The sequence below is a fragment of the Onychomys torridus genome, chromosome 2 (genome assembly GCF_903995425.1).
Source record: "Onychomys torridus chromosome 2, mOncTor1.1, whole genome shotgun sequence".
In the NCBI taxonomy this organism is placed as follows: domain Eukaryota; kingdom Metazoa; phylum Chordata; class Mammalia; order Rodentia; family Cricetidae; genus Onychomys; species Onychomys torridus.
The window spans coordinates 139,647,877-139,674,763 of record NC_050444.1 but is presented as its reverse complement, the minus strand read 5'-3'; the positions used below and the strand labels follow the sequence as shown (position 1 = coordinate 139,674,763).

Genomic DNA, 26,887 nt, shown 5'->3' with positions numbered 1-26,887 from the left:
AATACTCAATCGCCAACCTCACAAGCTGTGCAGGGGTCCCCAGAAGTCATGGGTATGTGTGCGGGTCTCGGGGTGGCTCTTCTGAACGTCCAGGGACGTTCCCCCAGCCTTTCTTAGCCAGCACTCCGCCCGCAGAGGTCCTGGTCCTGGCCAGATACCATGCGCAGACGCAGGACGAGCTGAGCCTGGCGCCGGGGGACGTGGTCCGGCAGGTTCGCGCAGGGACTCCCCGGGGCTGGCTGCATGGGGAGCTGCGGGGCCACCGTGGTGTCTTTCCCAAGAGCCTGGTGCAGGTGAGGCCTGGTGCGGGTAAGGCCGAGTGGGGAGCGGGCTGGGTCCAGCCCCGGGCCTCCCACTGAATGCCGCCCCATGCGATCTTCCCAGGAGATTCCCGAGGCCCTGCGGGGCATAACTGAGCCCAGGCCGCGCTATGCGCGCCGCCGCGGTGAGTCGGACTTGGGCTGGTAGGTGGGGGATCACTGCCCGCGTGGAGCGTGACGACTGTGGGAGGGGCCACGGAGCTACTGGGCAGCCTCCTGATTGGCTCCAAGTACAATGCTCCGGCTGCTAAAGGGCGGGGCTTGAAGCTATTAAAGATCGTGCTTGGGGGGTCCGCCCCTTCCCCAGTGGACAGGGCCACCTGCTCCAGCTGCTCCCCTGCTTGTCTGGCCTAGATCAATCTGTCAACTCTCGGGGCCCCCAAAGATGGTGCAAAGTGAACTTCAACTACAATCCAGAGCAGGCAGACGAGCTGAAGCTTCAAATTGGGGAGATTGTGGAAGTGATAAAGGAGGTGAGGGGGTGCGATGGTGAGAGGCCCTGGAGAAATGCTAGAGCTCTTCACAAACAGAGGAGAGTGAAGTGAGGGTGGGGGCGATGGGAAGGGTGGCAGCTGGGGAGAAGTTGATCCTTTTAGTGACTCTTGGACAGAACCAGATGCTCCCACATCCTTCCCCCTCCCCAGATTGAGGACGGCTGGTGGCTGGGGAAGAAGAACGGGCAGTTGGGAGCCTTCCCATCCAACTTTGTGGAATTGCTGGACAGTGGGCCCCCAAGTGAGACCGTGACCCTGTGATCCCCTGGGACCAGACTCTGCAGTCTTCAGCGATCTTCCCAGTGACCTTCCTGACCCTGCTGACCCCTTTGGCCCTCTCCCTTCTGGGACATAGCTAAATATTAGCACCTCCCTAACCTCATTGTCCCTCTCTAGGCCTTGGAAACACAGACATGCCTTCAATCATCCCGAACCCACCAAGGCCTCCTAAGGTAAAGTGGGTCAGGATGGACATAGCCGGTGAGTTCTTAGAATGGCTCCAGGCTCATCTCAGTCTTCCTTTGTTCTGTCTCTCCTAGCTGAGCAACTTGACCTATGACAGCCCTCCAGACTACCTGCGCACAGGTGAGCATCTGGCCAGGGTCCCTCCCACAGTGCCAGGCCACACCCTGCCTTGTGGGAGGGGAATCAAGTAGGTAGTTGGAGGGAGCCACTGGTTGATGGGGGAGGCTCCACAGTAGGATGTCCTTCTCTCAGCCCCCTGCCCTGAGACCTGCAGGGTCCTGTTTGATTACCAGCCTGAGGCCCCGGATGAGTTGGCGCTGCACAAGGGGGACCTGGTGAAGGTTCTGAGAAAGGTACAGAAGGGTAAGGAGGGGGACCCAGGCGAGAGGGACTTGAGTGAGGCTCATCTCCTGCTGGCTTGTCTCTCAACCAGACAACGGAGGATAAGGGTTGGTGGGAAGGAGAGTGTCAAGGCCGAAGAGGAGTCTTTCCAGACAACTTTGTACTTCCACCACCCCCAGTGAGTATGAACCAGACACCAGCAGGGCAGAGAGAAGGCTAGATTGTAAAAAAATCCGGAAAACAGGGTATGGTGGTGCACACCTTTACTCCTAGCACTGGGGAGGCAGAGACAAGCGGATCCCTGAGTATGAGGCCAGCCTGGTCTATAGTGCGAGTTCAGGACAGCCAGGGCTACACAGAAAAACCCTGACTCCAAACATAGGGAAAAGGCCGGGCAGCGGTGGCACAAGCCTTTAATTCCAGCACGGGGATCATGGCATTTGCTGGATCACTAGATAAAGGGACGCAGAACTCTAAAAACATCTAGGGATAAACTGAAGAGATGTGGCTCAGGCTTAAGTGTTTGTTTGGATCCCCCAGAACCCATAGAAATGGCAAATGGGTATGGCAGCACCTCTGTGTTTTCAGTCTCGGGAAGGTAGTAAGGAAGAACAAACCATATTGGTGAGCTCTGCATTCGATTGGGTGACTCTACCTTAAAGAATTAGGCAGAGGGCTGGAGAGATGGCTCAGAGGTTAAGAGCACTGGCTGCTCTTCCAAAGGTCCTGAGTTTAATTCCCAACAACCACATGGTGACTCACAACCATCTATAATGAGATTTAGCACCCTCTTCTGGCATGCAGGCACATGTGCAGGCAGAATACTGTGTACGTAATTATGTAATAAATAAATATTTTAAAAAATTAGGCCAGGCAGTGGTGGCGCACGCCTTTAATCTGAGCACTCGGGAGGCAGAGGCAGGTTTGTGAGTTTGAGGCCAGCCTGGTCTACAGAGTGAGATCCAGGAAAGGTGCAGAGCTACACAGAGAAACCCTGTCTCAAAAAACCAAAAAAATAAAATAAATAAAATAAAGTAAATAAATTAAAAAAAATAAATAATTAGGCACACACATCTTTTTTTTTTCTTTCTCTCTTTTTTTGAGGGTGGTGGTGGTGGTGGTGGTCACACACATCTTTAATCCCAGTGCATGGGAGACAGAGACAGGCAGATCTCCAGGCCAGCCAAAGCTACACAGAGAAACCCTGTTTTGGGGGGGGGGGGGGAGGAATTAAGTAGAAAAGGGATCAATGCCGGGCGGTGGTGGCGCACACCTGTAATCCCAGCACTCGGGAGGCAGAGGAAGGTGGATCTCTGTGAGTTTGAGGCCAGCCTGGTCTACAGAGCTAGTCCAGGACAGGCTCCAAAGCTACAGAGAAACCCTGTCTCGAAAAACAAAGGAAAAAAAAGGGGACGGGGGATCAAGATTCCCTATATCAACCTCTTGTCTACATGATAGTGCACACATTTTACACACACACAAACAAAAGAAAAAAATAGAACAAACAGGCATTATGGAACTCCTTGAACTCAGCTAAAGGGTCACCCCTAAATGAGACTGGACCTAGAAGTTTTGGGACTTGTCCTTGGATTCTCAGATTTCTTTTTTGTCTAGATCAAGAAGCTGATCCCACGGAAAATTATAACTCGGGAGTCAGGTGAGTGAGGAGTCAGGTCAGTGGCTGGGGAGCATGGGGTAGAAGGGATGTTCTATGGGAGACCCATCAGTTTCTTTTTAAAATTTTATTTTTATTTTACGAACATCAGTGTTTTGCCTGCATGTATGTCTGTGTGACAAGGTCAGATCCCCTGAACTGGAGTTACAGACGGTTGTGAGCTGCCATGTGGGTGCTGGGAATTGAACCTGGGTCCTTTGGAAGTACAGTCGGTGCTCTAGATTATTGAAAGGTTCCCATAGAGAGGGGAGAGACTTGGTCTGGTCTTAGGCAGAGTCATGTTTATCACCTCATGTGCAGATGTGCAGATGGCCAAAATGTTACAGAGTAGGGCGGAGAGATTTTCTGGGAAAGTTGGGGGAGGGGAGGAGCTGGGAGGGAGCAGACAGAGTGGGTCTGGGAGAGAAAGTAGGCATACAGTGGATTGAAGGTGACGGTGACTGGTGCCATCGCCAGGACCATTGTGCTAAAGTAGAAGGAGCTTCGGAGCATCCAGGGAAGAGGGGGAACAGGATGAACGTCTGGCTGGGGTTAAAGGCGTGTGTGTCTCCACAGCATCTAAGAGGCCTTTTTGCAGATGTTTTGGGTCAAATGCAGCTGTTTTTAGGGTGAGAACTATTTGGAGAACTCATGCAGAGTGTTTTGTTCGGTATAAGGTGAAGTTTAGCAAATAAAACATTGAAGAGACAGGGTACAAACATAAGAATAAGAAGGAGGAAAGAGATCCAGAAGCCCAGTCATAGGAGGCTTGTGGTTGAATTTTTTGTGGCCCCATCCCTAGGCTCCATCTCAAACCAGTTGGGGTTTATTGGTGTGGAAGCAGCATTGTTTGTGGGGGAGGGCACAGATCCCATACTGTAGCTGCCCAGGAGCTGAAGCTGATCCGAGGTTCTTTAGAGAGCCTTTGTTTGTTTGTTTGTTTCCAGAGCTTTATTAGGAGGAAGGCAGGGGACAAAAGAACCAGGCCTGGGGAAGAAGCATGTGCAGAGAGCAGAGGAAGTGGGAGATAGAGGGGGCTGGAGAGATGGCTTAGAGGTTAAGAGCACTGCTTGCTCTTCTAAAGATCCTGAGTTCGATTCTCAGCAACCACATGGTGGCTCACAACCATCTGTAATGAGATCTGGTGCCCTCTTCTGGCCTTCAGGGATATGTGCACTGTATACATAATAAATAAATTAAGTTTAAAAAAAAGGGGGAGAGATAGAGTTAGTGGGGGCAGGAGAACAGAGAGGGCGAGAGCCATTACTTAACATAACCAAAGTATCTCAAATAAAACACAATTTTTGGAAAGAAACAATTTGATAAAGTAAAATTTTATAAAGTGGAACTATTACCTTAAATGACCATATTCTAGTATTTGAAAACATTACTCAACACTTTTTTGTTTGTTTGTTTACACCGATTGTGTGTCTGTGTACCACATGCATACGGTGTCCACAGAGGCCAGAAGAGGGCTTCAGATCCCCTGCTGTACTTTAGTTACCCATGGCTGGGAGACACCATGTCAGTGCTGGGAACTAAACTTGGTCCTTTAGAAAAACAGCCAGTGCTCTTAACCGCTGCATCATGTCTCCAGCCCTGAGTGTTCAATGTTGTAGCCAAAATGCAGAAGTGATATGAATGACCCACGGCTGTCTTTCCAGCCACAAAAAAAAAAAACTTCAAAAAAAATTAAAAGAAAAACTCAGCTCCTCGGAAACAGTGCTGTCACGCTTGCGATCTTGAGCACTTTGGGAGGCAGAAACAGGAGAATTGCTGCAAGTTTGATGTCAGCTTGGTCTACACAGTGAGTTGCTAGTCAGCTAGAACTATATGACAAGACCCCACCTCCCCAAACCCTCCCCCCAGATCTGTCTTTCTAGGTTTCGTCTATTTATTTTCTTTCTTAGTTTCTTTTGAGAAGGGGTTTCATGTAGCCCCAGGCTGACCTCGAACTCTTAATCTGCCCACTTCCACCTCCCAACTATTAAGATTACAGGTGCATCCCAACATGCATGATTGCAAATGAATGCTTCCCTCTTCCCTTCCAGCGGAAATGTTTTCTCTGTCTCATTCTATTTCTACCTAGGGTTGGTTTTGTTTGTACTGAGGAATTGAACTCAGGACCTCTTGGATACTAGGCCACCACTTTGTCATTGAACTGTATCTCAAGCCTGTATCCTTAGGGATTTTATCAAAAATTGGCATTGAATATTCCCAAATTGTTTATCCGAATCTTTTGAAAAGATGCAATGTTTTCCCACTAATTTGCCCATGTTATGAATGAGATCAGTAGAACTTTGTCTCTGTGTATGCTTGTGTTTCTGTTAGTGCAGGTGTGTGTGTCCATGGCGTGGGTGTGGAGGCTTGGGCGTCCGTCCTCATCCTCTGTCTTATTTGAGATGGGGTCACTTGCGCTTCTAGGTAGTCTCCTGTTTCCACCTTCCATCCTGATGCAGGCGTGCTGGGTTTTTTTGTTTTTTAAAGCTTTTATTCTTTTTTATTTATGTGTTTATATGCATGTTCACATCTGGTATGGATGCTGGGAATCGAACCCAGGTCCTCTGCAAAGAGCAGTAAGTACACTGAGCCATCTCTCCAGCCCTTGAGTCCTGGGATTGTAGGTGCATGTTATGTGAATTCTGGGGATCCAAACTCTGGTCCTCACACTTGCACGGCAAGCTCTTTACCCACTGACCACGGTCCTCAGTAGAAGTGTGTGTGTGTGTGTGTGTGTGTGTGTGTGTGTGTGTGTGTGTGTGTGTGTTTGCTTGCCTGTGGCTATGAGGATGTACTCATCTGCTGGTGTACATGCAGAGGCCCGGGGTTGACTTGAGGGATCTCCTCCTGCCACTCTACCTTTCCCCCCCTTTTTGAGCAGAGTAAGCACGGGTTCATGAATATTTACTAAGGAGAAGCGAGAACTCAGGAACGTGGGAAAGGTACCATGGGAAGCACCCACCACCTTTGGTTTTGAGGGCAAGGTCCCTAGGATTTAGAGCTTGCTGATCAGACTAGGCTGACTAGACAGTGAACTCCGGGGATCCTGTCTCCACCTCCCAGGCTCTGGGATCACAAGCATGCACCGCAATGCCCCAGCTTTTTATGTAGGCTGGGGATTTACTGCACGTCCTCAGGCTTGCATAGTAAGCACATTGCTGACTGGGTTGTTTCTTGCTCCTCACGCTTTTTTCTTTCTCTTTAAAAACTTGGTTGTTTTGAAGCTGGGCTGTGGTGGTGCACACTTTTAATTCCAGCACTTGGGAGGCAGAGGCAGGTGGATCTCTGAGTTTGTGACCACCCTGGTCTACAGAGCAAGTTCTAGGACAGCCAGAGCTACACAGAAACCCTGTGTGTGGGGGGGAGGGGCAGGGAGAAAGGCTTCGATATATTTTTCTGTGTATGGATGTTTTGCCTGCATGCATGTCTGTGCAACACTGTGCCTGGTGTCTGTGGGGGCCAGAAGAGGGTGTTGGATCCTCTGGAACTAGATTTCCAGATGGTTGTGAGCCTCCATGTAGATGTTGGGTATTATACCCCAGGCCTCTGCCATGGCAGCCAGTCCTCTTAACCACCAGCCGTCTCTCCAGCCCTACCACACCTTTATTTCAATGTGGAGACCCAGGGCTTCCTGCATGCGAGACCAGTGCTCTGACATGGCGTTACATCCCTGGTCCTTGGATCTCTGAGACAGGGTCTCACCAATCAATCCAGGCTAGCCTTGAACTCTGAACTCACAATCCTCCTCCCAGCAGGTGTATGAAGATCTCAGGTTCTCCATACTCACTCACATCGATGCTTGATAATATCATCATTAAAGCCGCGCTGGTGACCGAAGAGCAGCTTGTGGTTTGGATTTGCCCTCCTCTGGGGCCTCATGATCCTGAGCAGCTTTTGTTTGTTTTGAAGACAGGGTTTCTCTGTGTGGCCCTGGCTGTCCTGGAACTCACTCTGTAGTCAAGGATGGCCCCTGACTTACCACCTGCCCCTGCCTCCAGAGTGCTGGGATTAAAGATGTGTGCCATCACCGCCTGGCATGGGGAGCTTTTCATGTTTGCCGCTCTGTAGGCGCTTTCCAGTTGGGTTGTGTGCCTTACTACGGAGTTTCAGGAGTTCTTTATGTTCTAGATGAAAGGCTAAGCCTGGAGCTATAGCTGTGTGATAGAATCCTTGTCTGGCAAACATGAGGCAGGCCCTAGCTTCCACCTCCAGTACACCAAAAATAATGATGATGATGATGATATCATCGATAGTAATAATAAGTAAAAGAAGTATCATTTTGTAAAATTTTTTCCTATCTTCATTTTATTGCCATTCCCCCCCCCCCTTTTTTTTTTCTGTTTTAATGTGTGTGGGTATTTTGCCTGGATGTATGTCTTTGTACTGCATGCATGCAGTACCTATGTAGGCCAGAAGAGGGCATCAGATCCCCTGGAACTGACATGCTTGTGAACCATCATACAGAGAGGCTGGGAATTGAAGCCCTGACCTCGGGAAGGGCAGCTGGTGCTCTTACCTGCTGAGAGGTCTCTCCAGCCCCATGGTCATCCTTAGTTAACGTTGCCCTTTGATGCAGTTTTGTGCTCTGATGAAGTACCATTCATCTACTCTTGTGTTGGGGGAGTCACATGAGCGAGCTCCCTTCGCTGTAGTGCAGTTGCTGCTCCTCTCAGCCCCTGAACCCACACCTGCACCCCTTCCCTACCCTGCACTGCAGACCCATTCTGTGGACCATGCTGGGGGAAGGGGTGAGCAGCCACAGGAACGCCACGGAGAAGAAACTCTTCTCACGCTACCTCGATGCCCTGGACAGTGTCTGGAACACAGATATGCTCATTTTGTCCTATGTCCATCTTCTTAGCTGCCTTCCTGGGAGAGGACACAGGCACCGCCTGGCTGAGAACACTGGTCTGAATCATCCCTCCCCCACTTCTCATTCAGTAATTCTCTCTCTAGCTTTTGGCTGTTTCCTCTGCTGTTTAACTTGTGCTTTAAATCCTGTCTGTACACATGTAGGTCACGGGCTTGCACTGTCTTTTTCCAGGAATGCTGCTGTCATCTGTAATTACAAAGTTTTCTCTTTGCTTTCCATAGCCGGCTCTTCCTGATAATACCTGTGTGGCTTACACAGCCTTAATTCCCAATATTTCTTACCCGGTCGGGTCATGTTACCGGATGGCGTGTGATGAGTTGGGTCTGCCGACTGACTGCTCACAGTGGCTGGCCCCAAGGCGTGCTTTTTGCCTTTATGAGCTCATGACTTGATGTGAGCTGTGGGAGCCTTGCAAGCCTTCAGAAAGATTTCCAGGAGGATTTGGTTTTGTTTCTGCCAGCAGCCAGAGGACACCAATTCCCACCGGCCATGTGGCTTTCCCAAGGAAAGGTGGCACGGGACGACTGAGCTTTAGGCCTGTTGGTAAGCTAAGGGAGCAGGGCCTGGACCCTGCTCCACCTCACAGGCCCCAAGCTCAGGAGCCAGAGCAGAGCCCCCCACTTTACCACCTGTGCTGTCTTGATTGTTGACGTAGACCCAGTGCATTGTGGGCGATACTGTTCCTAGGCAGGGAGTCCAGAGCTGCAGAAGAGGGAAAGCTGGCAGAGACAGCAAGCAGGGAAGGAACTGTGTGTTTACTTTCTCTCTGCTCTTGTCTGCGGATCTGAAGTTTCCTGCTTTGGCTCCTCAGTCATAAACTAACCTGGAACTGGAAGCGGGACAAACCCCTTTCTCCCTAAGCTGCTTTTATCAAGACATTGTCTCAGCCACAGAAATAACACTAGGGTGACACTTTCCGGCCTCAGGTCTCCATCTGTCTACTCCCCCACCCCGAGACAGGGTTTCTCTGTGTACGCCTGGCTGTCCTGGAACTCACTCTGTAGACCAGGCTGGTCTCGAATTCACAGAGATCTGCCTGGCTCTGCCTCCCGAGTGCTGGGATTAAAGGCATGCGCCTGGCTGTTGGGATTTTTTTTTAATACTTTTTTTAGACAAGGTGTTCCAACATAGCCCAGGCTGGCCTTGAACTCACAGTATCTTCGATAACTCCACATCCTGGAGGAGGCTGGGATTACTGGCATGCACCATGACATCCAGATCACTGAATTTAAGACTGTATACTGTAGGGCTGGTGAGGTGGCTCAGCAGATAAAGGCCTCAAGCCTGGTGAACTTGAGTTTGATCCCGGATACTCACAGGGTAGGAGAGAGATGATTCCCCTCACTCGGTTGACCTCTGCCCTACACACCTGTATGCACATAAGCACACATAGATATTTAGAAGGTTTACTTAAAAATTAAAAATTGTGCTGGGAGGTGGTGGCGAATGCCTTTAATCCCAGCACTCAGGAGGAAGAGGCAGGTGGGTCTCTGTAAGTTCAAGGCCAGCCTGGTCCAGAGTTCAAGAACAGCCAGGAGCTGTTACACAGAGAAACCCTGTCTCGAAAAAAATTTTTTTCTTGAGTTCCAGGATAGCCAGAACTACACAGAGAAACCTTGTCTCAAAAGACAGAAACAAAATAACAAAAAATTAAAATTTTATACTATTGCTGGCTGTCCTGGTTATACTTATATTTCTAGCTACTTGTAGCTATCAGGAAGATCACTTGAGCCCAGCCTGGGTAACAATAAATAGTAAGACCCTGTTTCAGAATGTGTGTATCTATTCTTAGTGGAAGTGGTACACACACCTTTAATCCCAGCATTCAGGACACAGAGGCAGGTTGGGTCTCTGGGAGTTGAGGCCAGCCTGGTCTACAGAGTAAGTTCCAGGACAGCCAGGGCTACACAGAGAAACCCTGTCTCAAAAACAAACAAAACAAAAATCAAAGCCAGTTCCTCACAGCCTTATCCGTGCAAATGAGGGGCATGGGAACAGAATGAGAAAGGTTCGGGCTGGGGTATGGGAAACAGGAACTTGCATCTGGATACCATGTTGTAGGTGCTGAACTGTTTTTTTTGTTTTGTTTTGTTTTGTTTTTTGAGACCTAGTCTCTGTGTAATCTCTTCATCCTTTGAGCTCATGACCTTGGTGACAGGGCAGTTCACAGTGGTCACAGAGATGCAGAGTTGGGCATCATCGGTTTATTGATGATTAAACCCTGAAGACTGGGTAAGGTCACATAAAAGGTGTGGGACAGTAATAGAAGCCAATGAGATTAGAAAGGGGAAATTAAAGCTGGGTATAGTGGAGCGCCTTTAGTCCTGGCACCTGGGGGAAAGAGGCAGATCTCTGCATTTTGAAGCTACCCTGGTCTACATAGTGAGTTCTAGGACAGCCAGAGCTACAAAGGAAGACTGTGTCTTGGGGAAAAAAAGGTATGTGTGTGTGTGGTGGGGGTGGGGGTGGTCAACAAGAAATGGAGGCTAAACCAGAGAGAGAAAACTTGTTATGGGCACCAAGCAGGGGACAGGTCTTCAAAGAGTGGATCAAAACCTGGCAGAGTAAAGAGCTTTCTCCTCCCCCCAAGCCTTCCCTGAAACTGATCTGCTGTTCCTTTGGGGTGCTACACAGTGGGGTGTCCATAGTTCCCTAAGCCTGAGGTAATCTCCCAAAATCAGATGGAGTTCATCTCCCATCAGGCTTCTGTGCACAGCACAAGACATACATGGCCAAGGACTTAGGCAGATGGACATTAACTCCTCTCTCTCCTCCCAGCTCCTATTAAGGAACCAAAAAAGCTGATGCCCAAAACATCCTTACCCTCTGTCAAGAGGGTGGCAGCAGTTACCTCAGCACCTAACAAAACCAAGTAAGGAGGTGGGGGGCTGGGGAGGAGGGGGATACAGAGGAGAAACCCCTTCCACCCCGTCTTGTGTTGCTGATGGAGATATGTTCCAGGACATCTACACCCAGTGGGGACAGCCAGAAACGCCCCTCCCGAGACACTGGTAAGGGCTCCCTTCCTACAGCGGAAGACAGGGATGTGTTGAGGGGCAGGGATGAGCTTGGGTCTCTGAAGTTCTATTCTCATAGGCTTCAATGGCAGCTTCCTCAATGGGGGATCCAGGCAACCAGGGAGAAAGCGATCCAGAACCCAGCATTCTGTCTTCAATCAGGTGAGGGACCAGATATTGGGGAGGAGGGATTACTGGAAGGAGATGGTTCCCGCAGGTGTGTTGTGTAAGAGTGAAAAGATCCCAAGGGGAATAAGGAAGCTTCCAACTGAGACCTCATCCCTACCATCCCCACAGGATGACGACCAGAGAAGCCCGGGAAAGGCCCCCTCCACAAATAAAACCCGCACTCCAGATAAGACCCTTGGCCCAGAGAAGATCCTGGCTCCCAACAAAGCCTCCACTCCAGAGAACCCCATTCCAGAGACAGCCCTGGATTCTGACAAAATTCCCGCTGCAGAGAATACCACTGTAAACAAGGCTGCCACTATAGGGAGTGCCCTTTCTGTGGATGAGGCCCCTGCCCTAGAAGCCCCAACTAGGGATGAAACCGTTGACCCAAAGGTGGCCCTTCATGTGGACAGTACCCCTGCACTGGTAAAGATCTTGACCCCAGAGCACATGCTTTTTGAAGAGGACCCTTCTAGGGACAACACTCAGTGCCAGCATCTGCCTCAAGAGGAAACGACACAGGGGTCAGAGTCTCTTGCACCTCCAAATGACATCCATGTGCCAGGAGAGCATCCTCAACTGCCTAGCTCCTCGATGAGATGCTGCTGCTGTAAGATGGAACACAGTGACAGTTCCCTAGCCCACTGCAGGGCTAAGGATGAGTCTGCCGTGGAGGAAGCCACCTTTCCGGAGGGACAACCAGGCAAAGATGAGACAACCCTGAAAGAGGTACTCCCCACAGAAGAGCCGCCTTCTGAAGGGGTGGGTCCCCAAAAGCAGGTGCCCCCGAAAGAGTCAGTCCCCACTCCCCAAGCATCACATATTATCAAGCCGATTCCGGACCCTGAAGAAGCGCCCACGCTTCATCCCGTGGTCCCACTAACTTCTTCCAAAAGCAAGAATGGCGACACGGATGTAGCATCGTTAAAGAAAGAGGTGGGGTCGCTAAAGAGCGCGCTGGAGCGTCTGGAGTTGAAGATGGAGTACGTGGGCAGTAAGTGGGGTGGGGTGGGGCGGGAGACAAAGGGAAGGGTCCAGTGTCTCACCTGAACCTGGTATCCACAGACAGAAGTTGAGTGATGTCTGGGAGGAGCTGAAGACCGACAGAGAGAAGCTGCAGTCGCTGGAGGTGGGTGAAATGCGGACCCAGGCTTGGGGAGGGCAGTAGCCAGTGAGCGGCTCTGGTCCCTCATGCCCTCTCCCGACTAGGTGCAGAGGACCCAGAAGTCCTTCAAGCACGCGCAGACACAGACAGAATGAGGGCGGGCTCAGGCAGAACCTCAGGCCGACCTGGAAGGACGTCCATCCTGCTCGGGTTACCCCTGTCCTTGCACAAAACTTTGAAACTCCAAGGAAGTAAAAACTCTTAACTCTTAGACCAGCCTGGTCCGTGTGAGGCGGGGCCAGTCAGCACACCGCCCTCCGCATTCCTGGCGCTCTCTCTTGGGCACATCTGGCCAACATGTGGCTCCCATTACCATTCTCGAGGCCTGTGCAAGGCTATTTTTATCCACCGGATGGTTGGGGGCGGGGGTAGTCTCCTTCGGACGCTGGCCCTGGGCTGGATGCAGGGTGGAGGGGCCCAGACCCTCCAGGATTCAGGAACCCAGCTGTGCGCTAGATGGGTGGAGCCAGCCTTCTCTGGGCCCAGCTCCTCCCAGTTAGCCTCTGCCCAAAGGAACTCCTGTGTCCACTCAAGGAATACTCGCCCAGAAGCGAACTCCAGGCTTCTCTCAGGCACTAAGTCTAAGAGAATTAGTATGAAGGTCTGAGCCTTAGGCTTCCCTGTGTGACTGCAGTGACATCCCAGGGTAGGTCATAGGGCAGGGGACTAGGTGACATCTGTCCAAGCGCTGCTGGCTAGTAAGGAACATATTTGTGAGGAATGCCTGTAATACCTGTCCTGTGTTCAAGTGCAAAAAGGCGTGTCTCGGTCTGGTCTGTGAAGTGAGCATAAGCATGCACTGGATGGACCCGCCCAGAGGGGGCTGCAACCAGCAAAAGCAGTGAGACCCACAGCCCTGGGACCCCCCTGCAAGGCTGGAGCCCGAGGGCCTGCTGAGTGAGAGACTGAGTCACTGAGACTAGCTTCCATTGGTCATTCATTATTACCAGGAGGAGAAGGTGGGACCTGGCATTCTTTTCCCACCCACACCTGCCCAGTGAAGAGTGCTTAGCAGGCGGCAATCCACGCTCAATAGCACCAGGAGAATCAGTTTGGGCAGGACCAGGAGGGCAGAGGCAGTTTAAAGGCCCTGGGGCAGCACTGGGTTCAATCCCATGTCCAGTACGCAGGGACCCATGAAGTGGAGTCGTGTGTCAATAATAGTGCATGCGGCCCAGTGTGCCCGTGGCAGTGGCTCCGGGCCCAAGCGTGCCGGTGCCCAGCAGGTCTGGCTGCCCGGTGCGCCAGATCTCCCGAAGGATTCGCTCACGTTCCTCCAGCCTCTGTGCGCGCTCCAGCTCTTCTGCTGATGTGAAGACATTGACACTAAGGGGCCCGTCGGGCTCGGTAGACAGCTCCTGGCCCGGGAGTGTGTCATCGGGGCCCAGCCTCGTCATGGTGTCTTCATCCTCATCATCCTCATCCTCCGGCTCTAGGGTGCTGCCTCGAGGGTCCCGGCGCAGAGCAGGGGCCCGGGGCCTCGAGCGAGGCGCACAGGAGATGCTGATGACTAGCAGGCACAAGGTCAGCAGCAGGCCGAAGCAGACGCCCAGCACGAAGTAAAGGCCGAAGCTCTCAGGGTTAGCTAGGAAGCAGGGAGCGAAGGTCATAGAGGGGCCTGACAAGCAGGAGTCGTCCCATCTGGGAGAGACCCAGGGTCTAAGCTTGGGGCACAGAACGGAAGGGCAGCAGGGGACAGGCATCTGGGGATGGACTGAGGGTGAGCATCTGGGAGTGGAGGGCTGCCTGGGTTATGATGGACGGGCTTCGTGCTCCCAGGCCTGGCCCTCACCTCGGATGTGTGCATAGGCCGCCAGGCTGTTGCTGAGTAGCTCCATGTCCTTCCTCGGGGCATCCATGCTGCTGGGGCTCAGCTGGACTGTCGGCTTGGGAGGTCAGCCAGGTCAGGTCCTCCAGGGCCCAGGGCGCTCACTCCTCGGGCAGCTCCACCCTGGGGGAGAGCAGTTCCCCTCATTAGATCACAGATCTGGGCTCTGCTAAAGAGTCCTTGCTCCCCTGCGGACGCCCCTTCATCCCGGGGAGCGGCGGAGAGGCCGCGCACGCTCCGCCCCCTCGTGGGGTCCCCAGGAGAGGCCCAGCGCACGGAAGGACGAGGCGGTGCCCCCTCGGGCTCCCCTGCCGCCTCCCTCCTGCACCCCTCCGCCCAAGGGGCTTCGGCCGTGCCCGCTCACCCGTCAGCGTCCCGCTGCCTGCCCCCGGCAGTTGCGTCTCCCCCGTGGCTGCATACACCCGGGCGGGGCCGCCCCGTCCGCCTTACTCGGTTCGCACCGTGGTGCGGCCGGACACGCCGACGGACCAGCCGGCGGAAAGTTTCCTCTGAGGAAAGAGGAGGGACGGGGCGGGGCGGGGAGGAGAGGCGGGAGGAAGAGCGCCTGGAGGAAGGGGAGAGGGGGCGGCTCCTGCTCCCCTACAGGAAGCCGCTGGGGAGGCCGCTCACAGGGGCCGCCCCCGCCAGTACTAACAACAACATCAGTAGTTACTAAACATCCCTAAGGCCTGGGCGCCGGGGGTACCCTCCTTCCCCCCCAGACGTTCCTCTTTTAAACCTACCAACCCCAGAATGTGGTTGTCATGAAATCTCCAGCTGAAGTTAACTGAGCCATAAAGATCTTGAAGAACTTTGCCACATGGTCAGGACTTGAACCCACAACTCTGGCCCGTAGAGCGCAGGCTCCAAACTACTTCCCTGTGCCTGGCTCCTCCTGTGATGGGGCGGGTCCAAGCCCGTTCATCCCTCGGGCCCTTTCCTAGCCCAGTGGAGTCAGCCGGCACCCCCACCTCCTCATTGGCCCTCCTGGGAGAGAGGATCTCTCAGCCCCTCCTCCCAGTGGCCTGGCTGAGTGTGTCCAGCTGCTGTGGTCAGCCAAGGTTAATGATTGTAGGATTCGGCCGTGAGCCAGGCCCAGCACGCTGCAGACCCCGGCGGGGCCCCTGCCCCCGCAAGCGCAGGGGACGTCTTAGCTGCTTTGCCCGCTGGACCTGCCCAGACTCACACGTGTGCCTCCACCTGGGCTCAAGGCTTATACAGAAGTGTGCTGGGGGATCTGCAGCTGGGCTCTGCTCTCTGCCTAGTCGTCTGGCCACCCCCCCCCCCACTTCCCTTCCCGATGCTGGGTGAGGGGGAGGCCTTCTTGGCGGGAATCTTGGAAGGAGGAGGGAAAGAATGAGGAGAGGAAATTGCAGGCATAGCTGTAGGCGCTGCCTGAGGCCTGAGGGCCATTAACCCCCTCCCTGTCCAAGCTGCAGGACCCCCCCTCCCGGACTCCCCCAAGCTAGCCTGGGTTCAAATAGGGGGCAAGAGGAGATGGAGAAAGGCGTGAGCTGCCCCGCACCTGGGTGTATTTGTGACTGTTTAGTCTACTTTGTGAGCGTAGAGAGGCCCCTTGGCTCATGTGTACTTACCTTTTCGCAGATAATGCTGCTTCAGCATTTCAATGTGGGATGAGAATCTTAGTAGATGCCTGGCCCCTCCCAAGAATGGAGATTCAGAATGAAGAGGTTATAAGCCCTTACAGGCTGTGAGCTGTTGAGGTGGTGGAGTCCATGAATGCGATGGGGGACATCTTGGGCAGCTCTTACAGGAACACCCCGGGTAAGAGCTGAGTCCTGAGGAGAAAGCACCCATGACAAGATCCGAGGAAGAGTGATTAGGCAGGAACAAGGGACAGGGGCATGAGTGTTGTCATTCCTGGCTTGCAGAGAGTTAGCATGCGTGGTACAAGGAGGCATAGAGGACGGTGATTGCTGTGAGACCACGCAGGAGCTTTCACAGATCGCTAAGGAGCTTGGATGTCATTGGGAGTGAATTGATAAGCCCCTGGGCTCTTAAGTAAGGGAGTATCATAACCACTCCGCACTTTGGAAAGACTTCTGAATTGGCTCAAGATAGGCTAGGCCACAGCAGGTCAGGAATGGAAGCAGAAAAGATGGGGAGCAGACTGGCAGGTATAGGGGCTTAACCCAGAAGGCAGTTCCTTTGTGGAGGTGATGTTGAGTGAAGAGGAATTTAGCCTTGATCTTGGGCTGTGCAATCAAGCAAAGTCTTGGGGGCAGAGTGTTTTTTTGTTTGTTTGTTTTTCTTCCAGGGGGCAAGGGGTGAGATTCACGATACCCGCTAGATACCAGGGTGTGGGTGTTAGAGAGGCAGGGATAGCCCCAGCCCCCAAATACCATTTCCAGCAAGGAGAGACCATACGAGTAGCATCCTGGGAATAGGTGGGTCACCCAGTTCAAGAGAACAGGGTCTTTCTGGAGCCTGAGCCCTGAACACTGACATTGAAGGGTCTTCTGGAGGAAGACTCCTCAACAGCAAACCAGAGAGGTTGGAGGAAAACCAGGCATGAGCAAGGATGTGACCCTTTGGGTTACATGGGACTGAGAGATAGAGTTAGGACCAGAATCAATACCCAGGCTGGGGCAACATTTCAGTATCGTCAGTGATGCCCATGGGCTCATCCCTGCTTCTCTAAGGCCTGTGTGTGACTGGCTATTGAAAACCATGGTCCACCAACCACGTACATGTCAGTGTGTGCTGCAGCTTAGCTTGTACAGCATCCGTACCTAAGTTTGTGGGCACACATCTCTTCTCTGTGAGGGTCCATATGAATATGGTGTGAGGTTTGAGATAGGCTTCTGCAAAGTGGTCGGCATCACTGTGCCGAGCAGATCCGTGTGTCCCTATCTGGGTTAGATGTGACTCAGCCTTGGGGAAACGGCTATGCTGAAACAAAGGGAGGGTTGAGATGGCTGCAGGACCCTGCAGAGGGATGCACCCTGCTGGGATGCTCTGCCTTCCACAGCCAGCTACTTGCGGTTAATGGGTTAATCATGAGAAGTGACAAGGTGGCCCTGATGACTCTGAGGAGTAGAGATCTATTCAAAGTTCTGGAGAAGGTACCGAAAGCCCTTGGCTGAGATGGCTGTCCACAGTGGCCGGCTGCCTGCCTCTGACAGCCATAGTTCTGTGCGGCCAACTTGTTTCTCCTCTGTGGCTGGAATGTCTCGTGTCTGCCCATCCAGCTTGCATCCTGCCTATCCACCTGCAGATTTGACCAGGACCCTTCTACTCGGCTGGCCCCTTGTCCTGGCTGGCCCATCTCTGCCCTCCCATCTGCTTGTGAGATCAGGGATTTGTCGTCTTGGAAGGCCCAGAGAAGAAACAGGAAAGACAGGTCCTGGCAGGTTAGGGGGCTGAGGGATCCAGACTGGAAGAGCAGTCTCCAGCCAGCAGGGAGTCAGTCACTGCCTAGTCAGCCCGGAGCTGGCCCTGGCTGCTGAGCTCCACACTCGGGAGTCCCCCACTAGAAGAGTAGGGTCTTAGAGAGGTGGGAAAAGGGGGACTCACTCCGGGTCTCCTGCAGCTTGTCAAGTTTCTCAGTGTCCCCATGCCTCCAGCATCTAGTTCACTGGCTAGGAAGGGGATCCTGGAGAAAAGTTTGCTCAGGGAAGGGTAATGGTAATAGGTAGGAAGTGCCCTCTGTCCCTGGAATCCCCCATGCAGTTTGTAAGGTGGCTCCCATTTGACAGAGGCTTAGAATGTCACGTTGCTTGGAGGGTCACATAGGTACAAGCAGTGAGCCCAGCTTTCAATGTGTGTAGAGACAGAATACTACGTAGAGGAATCTGTCACAGTAAGACACTCAGCTGCCCTTCTGGGCACTTCCTACTGTGCTGTTCCTGCTCTGGAAATGAAACTCAGCTAGTGCACCAACTTCTATGTTGTCCTATGCTATAAAAATGGCATCTATGGGGGCTGGAGAAATGGCTCAGTGGTTAAGAGCACTGGTTGTTCTTCTAGAGGACCAGAGTTCAATTCCCAGCACCCACATGGCAGCTTATAACCATCTGTAACTCCAGTTCCAAGGGATCCAACACCCTCATACAGGCAAAAACATTGGATACGAAATGAAAAAATCTCTTTTATTTTTTTAAATGGCATGTGGGGCTGGAGAGATGGCTCAGAGGTTAAGAGCACTGGCTGTTCTTCCAGAGCTGTTCTTCAATTCCCAGCAACCACTTGTGGTTTATAACCATCTGTAATGAAATCTGGTGCCTTCTTCTGGCCTGCAGGGATGTAGGACGAACACTGTATGCATAATAAATAAATAAATATGTATTTTTTTTAACGGCATGTGTTTGTATAGTGGTCTGTTGCTAAGAGAGTGACAGTCATGTGTGTGACTGATACTGGAACACTGCTGCGGGGGTGATGTGTGTTGTGATTAGTAAAGTTCTGAACAACATTAAGTACAAATTCCTTCCACTTTACGCAGCAGTTAAGATTCCCAGGAAATAGCTGGGCGTTGTGGCCCACAATCCATGCACTCAGGATCCAGAGGCAGGCAGATCTCTGAGTTTGAGGTCAGGCTAGTCTCAAAGCGAGTTCCAGGACAGCCAGGGCTGTTAAACATAGAAAAAGCCTGTCTGAAAAAGTAAAACAAACAAACAAAAATTCCCAGAAAACTCACCGTACTGGTACTGTGTAGACCCAAATTCCTCCAGTTTATCTGTGAAATGGGATGAGATTTCAGGCTCTGATAAACTCCTTTCTGTGTTGTGCATGGTTTAGAATCTGCCTATCAGCCTGCGGTGGTGGCGCATGCCTTTAATCCTAACACTCGGGAGGCAGAGCAGGGCGGATCTCTGTGAGTTCAAGGCCAGCCTGGTCTCCAAAGTGAGTTCCAGGAAAGGCGCAAAGCTACACAGAGAAACCCTGTCTCGAAAAACCAAAAAAAAAAAAAAAAAAAAAAAAAAAAAGAATCTGCCTGTCTATGGGTTGCCTGGGGTCTCTGGCCCCCTACTCTGCTAATGGCAACCCCTAACAGGGATGATTTTCCTGATGCCGTTTATGGGTCTTGACATTTGAGTAGGGGAGAGATGGTCACTAATTGAACATATGGTGGTTGGTGAACCAGGTAGAGCTCCAGGAGAGCAGTGGACATGGAGTGAAGGCTTTGAGGAGGCTTGTTCGAGTCTTCACTGAAGAACATAGCAGAGAAGCCAGTGGCCAGGCCAGCTGGGAGAAACATTCTTGGCTTGCTGAGAATCAGGAGCCTGCAGTGGAGTGGAGTGGGTGAGGGTAAGGTGGGGAGAATTTAGGCCCCTGCCTTTCATCAAGTGTGGGACCAAGGGCTGGAGAGATGGCTCAGAGGTTAAGAGCACTGACTGCTCTTCTAGAGGTCCTGAGTTCAATTCCCAGCAACTACATGGTGGTTTACCATCTGTAATGAGATCAATCTGGTGCCCTCTTCTGGACTGCAGACATACATGCAGGCAGAAAGAACACTGTACATAATAAAAAAAAAAAAAAAAAAAAAGCATGGGACCAAAGCCATTCAAGGTTGTGATCAGGAAAAAGATGTACACTGGTTTTCTGTTGTGGTTTTATTTACTGGGGCTTGAACCCAGGGCCCCTCGTGTTGGACAAGCATTCTACAGCTGAGTAGCGCTGCAGTCCACCTTTACTTTGAGAGTTTCACTAGCTGCTTAGCCTTGAGTCTGATCCTCCTGCTCAGCGTCTTGAGACAGTGTCTCACTATGTAGCCCAGACTGGCACTGAGTTCAATATGTAGATCACACCAACTTTGAACTTGTGGCAATCCTCCTGCATCACCCACCCAAGTTCACTGTGCTGGTTAGTTTAGTTTTCTGTTGATGTCACAGAAGCTGGAGTTATCTGAGAATTGGGAAATAAATGTCAACTGTAAAAGTCCCCCTATCGGGGTTGGGGATTTAGCTTACTTAGCAAGCACAAGGCCCTGGGTTTGATCCTCAGCTGGGGAAAAAAAAAAAAAAAATCCCCCTATTGGCCGGGCGGTGGTGGCGCATGCCGGTTATCCCAGCACTTGGGAGGCAGAGGCAGGATCTCTGTGAGTTCAAGGCCATCCTGGTCTACAGAGTGAGTTCCAGGAAAGGCACAAAGCTACAGAGAAACCCTGTCTCAAAAAACAAAACAAAACAAACAAACAAACAAACAAACAAAAATCCCCCTATCTGAGCTAGGCAGTAGCACACGCCTTTGATCCCAGAATTCAGGAAGCAGAGGCAGGTGGATCTCTGTGAGTTCGAGGCCAGCCTCATCCAGGATAGCCAGAGCTACACAGTGAAACCTTGTCTCAGAAAAAAAACAATAACAAAAAATCTGTGATGTTTCGAGGAGAGAGGTGGCCCAGCAGTTAAGAGCACAGACTGTGATGTTTCTGAGGGAGGTTTGAGAGTCCAGTCCCCCTTATTGGCTATTCATGTGCTAGTGGTTTCTGGTCAGCAGGCTGAAGAAGAATCAGCCATGATTAACAAGAGAACCACTGAAGGGAAACCTTTGTTTTACTGAGACAATTGGTGCTACTCTGTCTGAGCTGAGAAAACAGCTGTGATTAGGAAGAAACTGGCATCCTTGAGGCGGGATCTTCTGGGAAGGAAAGTTTCCTCGGCCTCAGCACACCTGACCTTTGTATGGTTCAGAGGAGTCCAAGGCTGTACTTTGTGCTGGCCGCTGAACTTCTTGGAGTGTCCCAAGCAGTACTGGGTTTGTTTTTTCCTTCTTTCTTTCCTTTTTTTTTTTTTTTTTTTTGTTTTGTTTTGGTTTGGTTTTTTTTTCCAGGTTTCTCTGTGTAGCCCTGACTGTCCTGGAACTCGCTCTGTAGACCAGGCTGGCAAAACAAAACAAAACAAAACCCAATCAAATAAACAAAAAAACTGTGAGTTCAAGGCCAGCCTGGTCTACAGAGCAAGTTCCAGGACAGGCTCCAAAGCTACACAGAGAAACCCTGTCTTGAAAAACAACAACAACAACAAAATTAACTTGAGGTCTGGAGAGAGGGCTCAGAGGTCAAGAGCACTGGCTGCTCTTCCAGGGGTCCTGAGTTCAATTCCCAGCCACCACATGGTGGCTCACAAGCATTTATAATGAGATCTGCTGCCCTCTTCTGTCCTGCAAGCAGAATACTGTATACATAATAAGTAAATAATCTTAAAAAAAAAAAAAAAAAAGTTAACTTGAGTTCTTGGAGATAAACAAGAAAAGGAAGGTTATGGTTTGTGCTGTATTTGTGTGTGAGGCTGACAGGGGGTCAATCTCACTGGCTAGTTTTTTGTTGACACAAGCTAGAGTCTTTTGAGAAGTAGAAACCTCACCTGAGAAATGCCTCCATCAGATTGGCCTGTAGGCAAGCCAGTGGGGCCTTTTCTTGATTGATGGGGGGGGAGGGGCACTGTGGGCGGTGCCACTTCTGGGCAGGTAGCCCTGGGGAGTATAAGAAAGCAATCTGAGCGAGCCAGAAAGCAGCATTCTTCCATGGCTTTGCTTCAGTTTCTGCCTCTAGGTTCTTGCCTTGACTTCCCTTAACGATGGATACAGATGAAAGACAGAAACCCTTTCCCCGAAAGATGCTTTTGGTCATGGTCTTTTCTTGTTTGTTTGTTTTCCGAGACAGGGTTTCTCTGTAGCTTTGGTACCTTTTCTGGAACTCTGTAGCCCAGGCTGGCCTCGAACTTGCAGAGATCCGCCTGCCTCTGCCTCCCACGTGCTGGGATTAAAGGCATGCATAACGCCGCCGCCACCACCTGGCTTGGTCATGGTCTTTATTAGAGCAATAGAAACCTAGCTAACAGTCACTATGGCAGGCCCTATATCTGAGCCTCATTAATTTATCTTGTGAGTGTTTTGCCTGCACGTTTGTGCACCATGAGCCTGCCTGGTGCCCAAAGAGTTCAGAAGAGGGGTCTGATCCCTCTGGAACTGGAGTTTAGACAATTGTGAGCTACCTTGTGGGTGCTGGGAATCAAACCTGAGTCCTCTCTAAGAACAAGCACACTTAACAGCTAAGTCATCTCTTCAGTCCTGTTTTCTTGTTTATTTTTATTTATTTATTTAATTTATTTGTTTTTGTTTTTCGAGACAGGATTTCTCTGTATAACAGCCCTTGCTGTCCTGGAATTTACTATGTAGACCAGGCTGTTCTGGAACTCACAGAGATCCACCTGCCTCTCCACCTCCCAAGTGCTGGGACTAAAGGCATGTGCCACCACTGCTCGGCTTCAGTTTATTTTTTGAAAAACAAATTTAGGTATATGTGTCTATGTTTGAAATGTGTGTGCAATGCTTGCAAAGGCCAAAAGACAGTATTGCATTCTCTGGAGCTGGAGTAACAAGCAGCCATGAGCTACCTGATGTGGATGCTGGGAACCGAACTCAGGTTCTCTGCAAGAGCATTAAGTGCTCCCAACAGCTGTGCCATCTCTCTGGCCCCTTCTTTGACATCTTATACATGTTAATATAATGTATTTTAATCAAAAGCAGTTAAACTTTTTGTTTCTGGGACAGTTTCAGGTCTCTGGGGATGATGACTTTGAACTTTTGATCTCTTGACTCTCTCCACTTCCAATGCTGGCATTACAGGGATGGGACCAATTTATGTAGTTCTGAGGATTGAGCTTCATGTATGCTAGGCAAGCTACACCCCCAGGCTTCACTATTTTACTGGCCTGAACTCACCATATAGACCAAGCTGGCTTTAAAATCACAGCGATCAGAGATCTGGGTTACAGGCATATGCCACCACCCCTGGCTATACCTAAGTTTTAGATAGTTCCCTCTAGTCCCCGTGGCACCTGGACTGTCTGGAGGAGAGAGGGGGCTGGGGACCAGAGTGTTGCCACTCACGGTGGAGTTGAAAAGTGGTCCGATTCAAGGCAGAACTGGGGGTTTACAGGGCAGAGTGTGAGAGACAGACGTGTGCCTCATCCAGCACAGCTCCAAGGACAGCCCTAACTGGGGTAGCAAGGGAATGAAGAAAAGACAGACAGATGGACAGAAAGCTGGGATCAGGAGCTCTGGGCTCTTGGATGGAGAAACTTCAGCTTGCTTATTATAGAGAGTTGGAAAACCAAAACCAAAACCAAACCTGAAAATAAGTAAAGGATAAACAGTCCCAAGAGATCAGTAAACCAGAGAATGGAGAGATGGCTCAGAGGTTAAGAGCACTGACTGTTCTTCCAGAGGTCTTGAGTTCAATTCCCAGCAACCACATGAAGGCTGAATCACTGTCACCTGTAACTCCCATTCCAGGGATCTGATATCCTCTTCTGGACTTTGTGGGCACCAGGCATGTAAATGGTGCAGAGATACACCTGCAGGTAAAACAGCCATATGCTTAAGAGGTAAAATAAATTTAAAAAGGAAAACAGTATCTGAAGAAATAGGGCTGCTTTTTCTAACCGCTAAAAGCAAAAAACAAACTAAGCAGTTCTGGGCACCAGTTGGGTGTCAGAGCACTTTTGAGAGCTGAGTTGGGAGACTTAGACAGTGCAGACATTTGTACCCAAAGCGAGAGGTTGTGAATGGAGACCAGGTCCAGGTCCAGGAGCTGAGAAAGGCATCTCATGGAAATGCACCTGGGCCAGACAGAGCAGGGGTCCATGTAGGGTAGAATGTGTGGGCTGTGGGGAAGGGGCAAGGCAGAGTAGTCATGGGAATCAGGTCGGTCTGGGAGAGGCTTCATTATCTAGAATGCCTTTTTTCTTCCTTGCCCAGCTAGGGATGGTCTAGCCTACCTCCCTTCACCAGGAAGCACTCACTGTTTCTTGGCTTTGCTGGGAAGTACATCCTACAGTCTAAACTTAGGCAACGGGAGGAAGGAAGGAAGGAAGGCACCCCTGGGCTTCCCAAGAGGGTGAGGGCAGTACAGGGAAGGGCCAGCCAGCCCTGGCTAGCTCCTTACCCCAGATCCCTGGGACAGGCATGTGGGTCCTGTGACACATGTCTTTGTAAAGAGGGGGTTCATGGCTTTCTAGTTGTCAAGGCCCTGCTACTCTTCTGCCTATAGCGGGCAGAAGCTGGGTCAAGCCAAGCTAGAAGCTCCCACTGGGCATTGGCAGGAGGCAGGCCACTCTGGCACCCCTGCTCCTGGCAGCATGGCTTGATTGCTGCCGGCCGGAGGGGGCGGTGCCCCTGTGGGCAGGCCACAGAGACACAGGACCTGCTTTGCTGGGATAGAGAAGGCGAGCTAGATGGAGGACAAGAACAGAGGCATTGCCGCAGCCATGGTGGCTCCAGATCAGGAAGTTTTATTGCTGACATGCAGGAAGAGTCCCCATGTAGTACAAAAATACGTCTTTATACAAACTTTTTTGTGACTTTTTCCATTGTGTTTTTTTTTTTTTTGTTTTGTTTTTGTTGTTTTCTTTACAATAGGACTTCTCAGTGTGTGACACCAGTGTGGGCAGGCCAAATCTCCTCTCCTCTGCACTGCCAGAATACCATCCGACCGAGGCTTGACCTCGGAAGGAACCAGGCGTCTGATGGGCTCTGCAGACCTGAAGGTATTGCTTTTAAAAGGAGGGCTGTGGATGCAGGCCTGAGACACTGGGCAGAGGCTCCGCCCAGGAGGGCGCTAGCCAGGCCTCAGAGCCTCACTGGAGGGCAGTCATGGGCTAGGAACTCCCTTAGGAAACTTTTCATTATCAAATAAATATAGAAAAGAGCCCTCCCCGCAATGCAGCAACACCATGCCCTGACTCTCAGTGGCTGGATGGCTGAACTCGAGGCAGAGCTGGGTGCTAGGGGAGTAAGTGCTGGGCTCAGGTGGGCTCCTGCAAACCCAGCGAAACAGAGGCACAGGCGCCCAGGGCGGGACAGGGGCTATGGGGAGGGAGGGGCATGGGCAGCCCTGCTACTGCTGGCAAGAGGTGGCCCCATTTTTTCCAGATGGGGAAACTGAGGCACAAGGAGGTTTGGGAACTTGCCCAAGGTCACTCACAGTGAGTCAGCTTTTCAAGGGGTGAGGGGCAGCTCACACTCTAGGAAACATGGTCTCCCCCACTGGAGAGCAAGAGGCAGGAAGGGTCTAGGACTGCCAGAAGGGGTACATGGTCCTCTCTGAGGGTACACAGGGTATAGGCCTCCAGAGTTGGGGCTTTGCTTGGTACTAGGTGCGCCAAGTCCAGTGCAGGGAGGGGCAGTCTGGAGAGAACAGCATTTCTGGCAAGACGGGCATCCACTTCAAAATTCCGGCTCAAAAAGGGTAGCAGGGCTGTTCTCACACCAGGTAGGTAGGTCCCCGATCCCTACAGGTTTCTCTCCAAGTCTTCCACCCCCAGGTAGGCATCTGCCCAGGGTCTGCTGGGAGAGATACACTTCTGAGGCAGGATAGGAGGGTCTCTGAGCACAAGTGGCCTGTCCCCAGCAGGCTCAGAGCATCCTCCAAAGTTGGCCGCAGGTCCCTTCACACTCTGTCCGTGTTACCTGGGTACCACGTGAAGGATGGAGGAGGCAGATTGACACACATGTGCAGCACCTCAGAGAAGCTACTGAGACAGAGAAGGAGCCAAGTCTAGAAACAGGGTGGGTTGAGAGCAGAGAAGAACCGGCAAGAGAACTCCTAAGTGCCTGGGGGTGAGAAGGGAGCCTACATACAGATGTGGGCCCCATTATCCAGCCGGGCTGGGGGGCAAAGAGTAGCCATGGGCTGAACCTAGAGATGGGAGAGAACTTGGGTTCAGTAAAAAAATAAATATATTTGAATTGGGCGGAAGATGAGGTGAAAGTGTTTCAAAGCTCAGACTGAGGGCAGCCCGGGTGAGGGGGGCTGGGAGGGATGGGGGGGATGGGGGGGGACGGGGACAGTGGGAAGGGGTGCTTACTGGGGGCCAGTAGCGAGCGGCATGGTCAGCTTATGTGGACTGTGGGGAGCAGTGGCCTGGCCAGGCTGTGGCTGTTCCAGGGCCTGGGTGGCGAGCATAGGCTCCCCTCTTTCCTCCCGGCACTCGGTCCAGAGACAGCGTGGTTAGAGTCAGAGAGGTAGATTAAAATGTCATGATTAAAAGCAGATCAGGTATCTAGAATTCTCAGATTTTAAAACAAAACAAAACAAAACAAAACCAAAAACCAAAAAACCACAATCAAGCAATCATCCCAAAAGGTAGCTCTGTGGTACCTCTGTTGACCCTGGCTTTGACCTGGGCTGTCCCTGTCCTCACTGCAGCCTGGGAGTCAGTCCAGCACTGCTGGGCCCGGGCCTAGGCCGATGGCTGGGCCTCAGTAGGCCGAGGAGAGGTGTGCTGGGGTGGTGCCCTAGCTGAGGGCACTATTTCCGCAGGTAGCGCTGTGCCAGGACGGCTGTGTCCAAGGAGGTCATGGGCTGTGCGTCATGGCCCAGCCGTCGTACTGGTGGCATGCTCCCGAACTGCCGCTTGGGCACCCACGTCCGGGCCTCATGGATGGAGCTCTTCTCTTCAGCGAGCAGCAGCTGCTGCCGCATGTAGTTCTCAAACTCATACTGGGAACACTCCTCTGTCACTTTTGCCTGGGAGACGAGAGAGCACGGGGAAGGTGAAGACCTAACTAACGAACACAGGGAGCCTCCCTCAC

The 26,887-nt window shown here is 51.6% G+C and overlaps 3 protein-coding genes across 5 annotated transcripts in view; 1 reads left to right on the top strand and 2 right to left on the bottom strand.

The window, feature by feature from the left end:
- Positions 1-12,712, top strand: Sh3d21 (SH3 domain containing 21). 2 transcript variants are annotated; one of them, XM_036180033.1, is made up of 16 exons: positions 1-52; positions 136-293; positions 385-445; positions 675-793; positions 965-1,055; positions 1,211-1,266; positions 1,354-1,399; positions 1,532-1,632; positions 1,713-1,799; positions 3,236-3,278; positions 10,927-11,020; positions 11,110-11,159; positions 11,245-11,327; positions 11,463-12,319; positions 12,402-12,465; positions 12,552-12,712. In XM_036180033.1, the coding sequence occupies exons 1-16, from the start codon at positions 49-51 to the stop codon at positions 12,594-12,596; spliced, it is 1,959 nt and encodes a 652-aa protein (XP_036035926.1). In that variant the 5' UTR covers positions 1-48; the 3' UTR covers positions 12,597-12,712. The 2 variants fall into 2 exon arrangements, with proteins under 2 accessions (XP_036035926.1, XP_036035927.1); XM_036180034.1 differs by lacking the exons at positions 1-52; positions 136-293; positions 965-1,055 and having other exon boundaries at positions 388-445; positions 12,546-12,712.
- A 398-nt stretch (positions 12,713-13,110) lies between these two features.
- On the bottom strand, positions 13,111-14,831 carry Eva1b (eva-1 homolog B). The gene is made up of 3 exons (XM_036180035.1): positions 14,694-14,831; positions 14,294-14,452; positions 13,111-14,086 (listed from the first exon to the last, which is right to left on the bottom strand). The coding sequence occupies exons 2-3, from the start codon at positions 14,358-14,360 to the stop codon at positions 13,656-13,658; spliced, it is 498 nt and encodes a 165-aa protein (XP_036035928.1). The 5' UTR covers positions 14,361-14,452; positions 14,694-14,831; the 3' UTR covers positions 13,111-13,655.
- Positions 14,832-24,564: 9,733 nt separating this feature from the next.
- Positions 24,565-26,887, bottom strand: part of Stk40 (serine/threonine kinase 40) — a 38,474-nt gene continuing 36,151 nt past the window's right edge. For both annotated transcript variants that reach the window (XM_036177233.1, XM_036177234.1), the window contains one exon: positions 24,565-26,822. In XM_036177233.1, the coding sequence (XP_036033126.1) occupies positions 26,604-26,822 (219 nt within the window). In that variant the 3' untranslated portion in view covers positions 24,565-26,603. The remainder of the gene's footprint in view (positions 26,823-26,887) is intronic.